Genomic DNA, 9,370 nt, shown 5'->3' with positions numbered 1-9,370 from the left:
GAGGTTTCAGCCATGAATGAATAGTATTGAGTAGAAGGATTTTTAGCAGTCTTGGGACAGATTTCCTGAAAAGCTGTTACCTTGGAGAAATATGGTTCTTATTTTTTTTGGTAATGCTTTTGCCGTTGCTTGTAAGTTTGTACTGTGTCTGCAAGTTGATACACTCTGGGATTGTTCTAGTTATAGCTGTTTGGTTTGGTGTGACTGCAGGAGGAAGCTTCCTCTATTGTTCCTACAGGAATGCGTCTGTTAGAAATATATCCAATGATATCTAAATATGTCATTCATTTTTGTGAAGCTGCTTACTGTATTTATGCAAAAAACTGACATTTGTACATATACTGTAACTTCAGATCACATTATGTCAAGAAAATAGTGTGATTGTAGCATGTACTCGGTCTAATTAGAACAGTGCTAGCTGATGCTTTACAATAGGAAGCATCCCTCTAGAGAACTTACTCAAGATGCTAGCACATGCTGAAATCTGCATGAAAGCATCCTTGCTGCTTTTGTAATCGAGGCATGGTAATACATATTACAGTGACACTATGTCACTGTGTAGGTACATGTTGTTGTCTTCCATAAATCACTTTGAGTAGAATTGTACTTGCAAGTTTTGATAGAAGACTAGTGGTTTCTTCTGTTCTTCTTTTTAGATATGAAATCTCTATAGTACTATGCTTCATCAAAGGTTTTCAGGTGCTTTCTTTTTGACAGTAAGGCTTGGGTTGGATATGAGATGTGCTTTCTGAGGCTTGGAACCAGTAGTGTAGTGGAACTGTTTATTCCAGAGGAGAGGCAGAGATTTTTTGGGGGGGGTTCTTGCTAGAAATTATACAACTGCTACACTTGCCTAAGGCAATGCTGAAGTCTTTTTTTTTTTTTTTTTTTTTAATGTTGAGGGTCTTTTATAATGTTTGGTACAGGTGGGAAATGGGGATTGGAGCCCTTTGGTAATTATAATACTTTCTGTAATAAATCGTTAATTCTAACAAAACTTTTAAAATATTTAGCTTCCACCAAACAGAGTGGGAGGCAGTCTCTGTTTCAGAGGTGGAACTAACACAGGGTTTTGCAGAAGTGCCTTCTTCTTTGAAAAGCAATGTATCTTTCTGGATCCTGATTGTCATGCTTTTGCTTTCTGAAAAAGGAATTCTTAGTGCAAAAATCACTAATGCAAAATGTGGCAGGTTTGACCTAATGTGTGTCAGATAGGCATAAGGAGTGATTTTATAATATAGATCTTTTGCCTCATATCTGAGTGCTTTTCAGAGCTCTATTTTTATAATTCTATCTTTTTGGTCTATTTGGATCTTGGATTAAGTGGATTATATGGTCTTTTCATCATGATAGAGATGTGTGAAACTTGGAAAAAGTTGGTTTCATCCTCGTCCTCTGTGTGGAAGGACAAGAGTCCATCTCTTCTTCCTGCTTTTTCCATCAGGGAAGTCTCTCTGTATTGATTAATTTTGCAAGTAATTTGTCTGTATCTGTTAATGAAAAGAATAGTTGGAGATTTTGGACATCAAGGCACTTGGCACCAGAAGTTACATTCTAATACATCTATGAGGTTTGATAGCCTCAGAATAAATAAATCAATCCATGGAACATGACATACCTCAGGTCTTCAGTTCCCATTGCCCCCCTCACAATGGGCTTTATACGCTCATCAGATACAAGTTGTAAATCAATACTAGATCATATCTTCTCTTTTGAAAGGATGTGTAGTATTACAGATAGATCCAGCTATTATTTATCAAGACTCAGATTATCTGAATTGGAAAAAAAAGTGATTCGGGAGGGCTAATACAGAAAGGAATTATCTTTTTCCACAACAATCAACAAGTAAACCATCCTCTGCTTAGGTGCATTGTGATATTTTGATGATATAATTTCTTTAGAAAGGTAATGAAGCTTCACGCACACGTTCTTCTCTTGTAATCACTGTCAGTAGTCACATTTCCTGTACTGCTTGGTGCTGTTGAATACTTTTGAAACAAGTAGAGGTCCATATTCTAAACCTATGTTGTTCTTTTAACTGGAGTTGTGCTTTGTTCACATTCTGAAGTTGACTACTCCAAGAAAGTACAGGAAATCCTGTTGATTTTTAGAAAATGATGTCCCAGGAATTTCTGTTCTTCTCAGGAATCTTTTCTTCCTTGGCTGGGGGCGGCCGCAGGGGGACAGTGTTGAGGGAGAAATTTCATTTTGGTAACCTCAGTTCTTTACATTAAATAATGCTTTGCTACTGTTCAGATACAAGTGGGTTATTTTTGTGTATAGTCAAGTAGTTCAAAGCTAGTCAGTCACTTTGTCTAAACCTTTCCTAGAACATTGCATTAAGTTCTTGTTGTTCTTCAAGATTTAGACCTGCTACTGAATTAATTTTCAGGTTCAAGGTTTATACCTCAAGTTATTTCATGCTTTTCTAAAAACCCCAAATACTGTGAATCAAAAATATTTAAGATATTAATGTTAAAAGGAGCTCAGAGTCTTCTAGGAAAGGGAAAAGGGAAGATAACCTTGAAAATTACTTAAAAAAAACAGAAAGTAACCCATCTTTTTTTCAGAGATTCTTTTTCAACTTGCTTTAGCTTTTTATTTTATTCAGATTTGCTAAATTTTAATTTGACCTTTGGTATACATAGTGTTCATGGGTAGATTTTTAGGCTACTTCAAAGACACTTATATAATGCATTTGTCTTAACAAATTAAGGAGTTCTACTTTTATTTGTAAAAGTCACTGTTCTCTGGAGTTTGTGAGAAGAGTAATGAAATCATTAATCACTAACCATTTCATTGGGAGGCTAATTTTTTTTTTTTAACTTAAAAGCATTAGAAGCATTTTTTAAATGAGACAAACCTGCTCGTATCTGTGTTTTTTTCCCTATATATTTTACCTCTGAGGATCTATTTTACCCACTTCTTTGGAATCTTACTGTGGATTCTTTGAATTAGGAAGAAGTGAAGCTGTAATAACTTTATTTCCAATAATTGGATCAGTTAGGGGGCATTTGGATGCCTGCTGTGGGCCCTTCCTTTTTTAGTTCGTTCCAAGCCCATAGCAGCAGAGACACACATCCCAAGAGTGTGAATCTGCCGGAGCAAAACTCTCAAAACTACAGTTATAGGTAAGTAACCTTTTTCTCTTACCTTTTAAGTTCTTATCCAGCGCCTCTCCCTTTCTCCCCATTACCCATCTCCCCACAAAAGTTCCCCAAAGAGGAAACTAATAGAAGAACACTATTAAGAATGAATAGTTTGTATACATCTAATTTTATGTAGCCAATTAATGAAATGACAGAATGTGTAATTGTAACCAGTATATTAGCATTCATTTCCAAAAATATGTTATAGGGGTTTTATTTCCTTAAAAAACAAGCTATAAGTGTAGTCATTTGCATAGTGATCTTGTAGAAGATTACTAGATCACCGTAATTAGAAGAAGATTACAGTCACTAATACCAGAAGTTCAAATGAGACAGTGTAAAATATAAATGATTGTGTCTCTATGTAGTAGGACAATGTGAGAATTAGGTATCATGTATTTTGTGTATACAAGCTTTCATTAGGTCTACATTTTGTAGTGTGACGTAATGGATGAAACTGGCCCCTCATATAGCTTTCCCAAGAAAAAGCAGCTTTGCAACCTCCAGTTCCTATAGGGGGGAGAGAGAGAGAGAGAGAGTGTGTTTTCAGACATGTTCTAAGAAAATTAAGGGGAAAAAATTCCTCTTCTATCTACAGAAATTGCAATTCAGTGTTGCAATGTTTCCATCTATCTAGCAAAAACTACTTTCTTTTATATTTTTTATAAAAAATGAAATACTGATTGAATGAAAAACATATTTTTAAAAAAGTAGAGACTTTTTTTAATGCCATTTACTTTATTTTGGTGCTCTTGTGTAACATGAAATCAAATTCCCCTCTTTATCCCAGGTTGTGCTTTACGTAGGGCAGCACAGAAACCTGCTCTTGTAAGCAGGTGTAGAAAATAACTAAAATGTAGCAGTTTGGTAAAAAGTCTATTTTTTTTTTTATCTGCAGTGTAAACTAAGATTAGAAAATTAAATTTAAGTTGCATGTAGTGTGTGCCCTTGCTTGTACCTGTTAGATGGATGGAAGGATTTATAATATTACTTAACCAGTAATGACTTTATTTTGTTCTGGGACAGCCACTTCTCTATAATGGATTTATATCTTGTTAAGGAAACAGCACGTATAATTAATAAACTTTACTAGGAGTTTAAGCCCAGCATTTCTATAGTTCGTAGTCATCAAGTTCACTCTGACATCAACCTAAGAAGACACAGCATTTTTTTCATTATCATGCAGTAGAAATATTACTGGATCTAGTTAATTGAAGATATTTTGAGTTCACGGTATGATGTCAGAATAAAATCAACATTTGGAAGGGAGATTTCATAGTTATTGCTTATTTCTAAGCTGTTCATACAAATGAATTAAAAACTAATTGGATATGTTCATCTGTAAGTGATACATAAAATAAGTTTTCATTAAGTCTACTGTTAGTGTGTTGCATTTATCTTGTGAAATTAGGTGCTGCATTGTTTGTTTCAAAGTAATTGCACTTCAGGTTTTGCTCAGATATTTTAACTGTTGAGTTTACAGAACTATAATTCTTCATAAAGCAATCGCATGGGTAAAACCCAGCATTTGTGTCAGAAAAATCTGTCTCATAAATAAATCAAAATCATATTGTTTGTAAAAGCAATATTAAATTCAGGGAAGTTAAGTTACAGCTTCCAGTCTCTACACAAGTGTAGATGCTTGATTATACTTTTCTGTAGTTCAATTCTTGTTATTTTCTAGTGTCATAATTTCTATAGTTGACAGGGAATAGTGAATTACCAGACATCCTTAAGTAGAAAACTTTATAAGATCATATTTCATTTTCCAGTTATGCTGATTACATTATTGTTATATTTAAGAAAACAAGGAAAAGTTTACCAAAATGAAAATTCTGAAATCTGCTATACCCTAAGGCATGTCAGAGATTCCTGTAGTCTTTTTGTGTTTTGTCCTGAATGAGTTTGGACATCCCTCCTGATGGGCTTTCCTCTTTGCACAGTGACCAGAAGTTTGATAAAGTCTTTTAATGGATTGCTAAAAATTAGCAGCTGCTCCTGTTGAAATGCTCAGAAATCCGTTCCTCTGAACTGCAGCAACTGGAAGCCCTCTGGTCTTCACTTTGGAGACTTTGGAATTACATTCTGTTCTGTAAAGCTTCCTATACCAGGTTCATGACTGTACTTTCTTATTTTCTTCTGTAAGGGAGCAAGCAGTGAGAATGAAATTTTTGACCTGTGTTTGCTGAGTCTCTCCTTCAAGGGGAGGAGCTAGTGCTGTGGGAGTCTCTTCTGCAGATGGGAAGAGTTCTCTTTGGTTGTTCAGTTCTTTGTTTATTGGAATATGGCTTTGGAGAGAGGTCAGGTGAGAGCAAACTCTCATGGTGAGTAATACTGAATGTTCATGAAGGAGCAGAAAGATAAGAATGGATATTTGCCCTCACTCCATTGATAGGTCATCCATCAGTACCATTAAAGTAATTTTAAACCTTCCTTGTACCCAGATTAGATTGATTGGTTTAGATTCTTGTGGTCTGCAGAACACTGTTGGCTGGGGGGACAGGGCGCTTGGACAACTTTGAAGAGTTCTGTGAAAAATAATTAAGAAAAGAAAACAGTTGTCAGTGAACATAGATTTGTTATTTAGACATGTAGTTATGTGTTACCTGTTGAAAATTCCTGATCTTGACTGTTAGCTTAAATAAGATAATCTTGTAACTGGCCTCTGGCTGATTTGTGTCTGATATTGTTAAAAAATGGAATGTTTAACAATAAGTAATAACTGCTTTGGACTGGTATATTTGGTTTAAATATGTTCATTGCTGATTTAAATAATTCAAATAAGTGGTATTTCAAATGAGTGGAGGCATATCCTAGTAATCTCTGAAGAGTGTTAGAGCTTTAAAATACAAAACTCTTAATTGTTATGCTTTAAAAAAAGAAAGTTTGTACTGGAGTCATCGAAATGGTTCATCCAGAGTTCAGCATTAGAGGATCACTCTTCTTTGTGGTTCTGAAGAGGAGTACATTCACATTTAACCATCTCGGATATGAAGTCTCCAATTGAATCCCTTACAAGGTGTAAATAGGGAAGTGATAATTTATCTGTTGTGTCTTTGAGATCATTCAAGATCACTCAGAAATCTCTCTGTTTTAGAGTCTACCAAACAGTATTAACAGAGTGGAGTGTTACCATTCTGCTAAAATGAAGCTTAGCAGCCACGCACATGATTATTATTTAGACTCATTACCTTAGACATTTACAAAAGGCCCATTTCAGTTTGCTAGGGCAAGCAGTTCTAGAAGTTTTTAGGTTATCATCCTATTATACTAATTTGTTGAAAGAGTATAATCTGGGACTTAAGGCAATCATCAGGTTTGCAAGAACATAGTAACATCAGAGACTTCAGTGCTAATGGTGTTCTGGCTGCCGCTTTGGAAAGGTTTCAGGTTAAACGGAAGAATGGAGATACTTCTTTAATACAGCTCTGCTCATCCAGCTGCTGGCCCTGACACTTGCTCAGCTTCCAAGCATATCCGTTTTCAGGATGGATATTCTTCAACTCATGATGGACTCGCAGTTTCAGCAGAAATGTATTTGAAGGTATCTGTGGTTATTCCAGTGCAATGTTTTTTTGCACAAAGGTTCCACAGTAATTAATTAATTTCTAAATCTGAAAGTACTCGTCATTTTGACACACACATTTTTCCAAAAATGAAGGCCACAACCTGTCTCCGGGAATAACCGTTCATAAAAGGACAGGTGAGAGATAACCTCTTGGAAATCCAACTAATCTTTTTTCCATTTCAAACTTTTGGTTCCTGTAATGTTCTGTTTCTTCCATCACAGTGACCCATTTAATTTGACAGAACATCTCTACTGTGTTTTAGAATAAGGTAGCTTATGATCTTGCTTTGTGTACCAAAGTACTGCCTTTTGGTGAGCACATTGCAATGTAAGGAGAACATCCATGCAGATTTGCCAAGCCAAAAGGATGTATACATAAGAGAATAACTGGGATCAGACTGTGCTCTGAACTGTCATAAATTTGTTCAAGGAATTGAACAAAATGTAGATATATTTTGGATGTCTCTACATTCTTGGGTGGGGTGGGAGAAGTGAATAATATTTCTAAAAAGAAAAGAATCTGAAAACAGCAAACTTGGATACCTGATCTCTACTAAGTCAGTAAGCTCTTCTGTGGCTTACTATGTATTCCTTTTATTACAAAAACTGTTACAAGTGAAGCAAAAAGATCCTGATCACACTTCATTGGTATCAAGAGCTTATGAGCCTACACGTTCAGAGCTGTGGCAAGCTTTGAATCTAGGTCTGCAGGATTTGAAAGAAAAACATTAGTCTGATATTTTGGCAAAGTTATAGATCCTGATAATAAAAAGAAATTCTACTATCTGTGGAATGAAGTGGATGAAACTTGGATACTGATGCCTTGAAGGATATGAAGAATATTTGAATGGATATTGTAAAGGTTCCTAAGTTCATCTGTTCGTCAAAACCCTAAGGGGTCTTGGGACTCATGCCTTAACAAAGTACATGTATGCAAACTTGTAAAAGAGAAGATATGAAGACATATGTTTTCAGAGGGTAATTACTCTCTCCTCACCTTCTTGATTCTCTATTGATTATTCTCATACAGTTCAAAGTGAGTTCAAGATTTTATAAAGCCTTTGAAGCCCAATGGTGTATTTCAGCTTTCAGATTTCTGCAGCTATCACGGCAACTTAAAAAGTTTTTGTGCTCGTTCAGTGGAGTTTTTTCATTATGCTTGATGAAGATAGTGTTACTATGTACTCATCCTACCTGCTACGCTGTAGATCAACCTGATGCTTTCATATACTTGGGCCAGCTTTTTTGTCCTAGATGCAGAAATCTCATAGAGGCAAAACAGTAATGATCAAGGCTAGTTCTGAGGATCACCATCAAGATGCACTGGAAATATGAAGAAATCTGTGAGTGATCTGTAACTCTGTCTGCAATCACCTTGCCATTTAGGAAAAGAAAACTTTGAGGGTGTCCCTTTCTTCTCAGATAAGACGTCAACAGGTTGTGGTTATAATAACTTACTAAAACATCAGTATTCAGTTGTCAAGAGAGATGAAGAAGGTGCATCAGAAGAGCTCTGTATTTAGAGGGAATGTGTATACCAAGTTTGTGATGTGAACATCTACTTGTATGTTCTCAACTTAAAATTTGACATTTTGGATGATGAAGAGCAGCAGCATTTTGAGCCTGGTCAGTTACAGAAGTTCAAGCGAGAAAATTGGTCCTACTTGAATTGTTTTGGTTGTTTAATCTTGGAGCCTTCACCATGAGGGCTCTGAAAGGTGAGTTTTGGTTGATCCAGCTACAGTTGTTTAAGGCGTCACAGCTCCTGGCTATCTGCCTCACTCCTATAGTAGGGAAAGCAGAGGGAAACATTTGCTTGGCTCTTAACCGGTTCATTCAGCCCGGTAGGTTAATGCAAACCATCTTCGCTAGTGCCTTAAAGTGATGCATTGGCCAGTGAAATGCACTTGTGGAAATATGAATATGTATTCCCTTCCGCTTCAGGTGATAACCTCAGTTAAAGGAATGGGGCAGATAACTGGTAAACAGTAATGTCTTAAAGGCTACTGTTAGATCCACCATCAGAGCTTTACAGGACTTTTTCAGTGTGGCTGACATTTCTGGGTTAAAATGAAAAAGCTGACTGACTTTTTCCTAAGAACACAAGTTTCTCAATTTGTGTTTCAAAATTTGAAGGGTTTTAATTGTGAAATAAGGTAATGATGTGTGTGGATGTATGTGTATTAACGTATATGTTTAAAAAAAAAAAAAATTAAATTTGAAAACTGTTAGTGTGGAAGCTTCTACTTCAGGGCTATTCCTAAGACCTGCCGTGAAGCTCAGTGGGGTCAAAGCCCTCTTAGTCACAGGGAGAAAAACATTTTTTGTCACTGCATGAAGGTTTCAAAAAAATAGATTCATTTTAATCAGTAGTGTAGGGAAATTTATCTATATACGTTCTCATTTGTATCCAACATGCTGTAGTACAGAAAAAGCAAAAATCTCCATGCTAAAGAGCTGCACCTTTGATTTGGCAAATTTATTTTGCTTCACATGTCTATCATAAAGTTGGCAGACATTCCTACAGGTTTTTGTTGAACTTTGAAAAGTTCCTTATTTGCAGTTGACCGGTTTCTGCATGGAGTTTATTGTATCTGTCTTTACTTTCTTCCATTAAATGTTGTACGTAATTTTGGAGTTTTAGGAAGTTAGA

General features: G+C 35.8%; 1 protein-coding gene across 3 annotated transcripts in view; it reads left to right on the top strand.

Moving 5' to 3' along the window:
• Window positions 1-4,960: 4,960 nt before the first annotated feature.
• LOC104020646 (NIPBL cohesin loading factor) overlaps window positions 4,961-9,370 on the top strand; it is a 67,117-nt gene continuing 62,707 nt past the window's right edge. For 2 of the 3 annotated variants that reach the window (XM_087741048.1, XM_087741049.1), the window contains exon 1: window positions 4,961-8,435. In XM_087741048.1, coding sequence (XP_087597174.1) covers window positions 8,420-8,435 — 16 coding nt within the window. In that variant the 5' untranslated portion in view covers window positions 4,961-8,419. The remainder of the gene's footprint in view (window positions 8,436-9,370) is intronic. The other variant, XM_087741047.1, reaches the window with a different exon arrangement.

Source organism: Nipponia nippon, unplaced genomic scaffold, assembly GCF_047370975.1.
Source record: "Nipponia nippon isolate SJK-2023a ecotype South Korea unplaced genomic scaffold, ASM4737097v1 scaffold_71, whole genome shotgun sequence".
NCBI lineage: Eukaryota > Metazoa > Chordata > Aves > Pelecaniformes > Threskiornithidae > Nipponia > Nipponia nippon.
The sequence above is the reverse complement of the archived record's forward strand: the minus strand, read 5'-3'. Positions and strand labels throughout refer to the sequence as shown.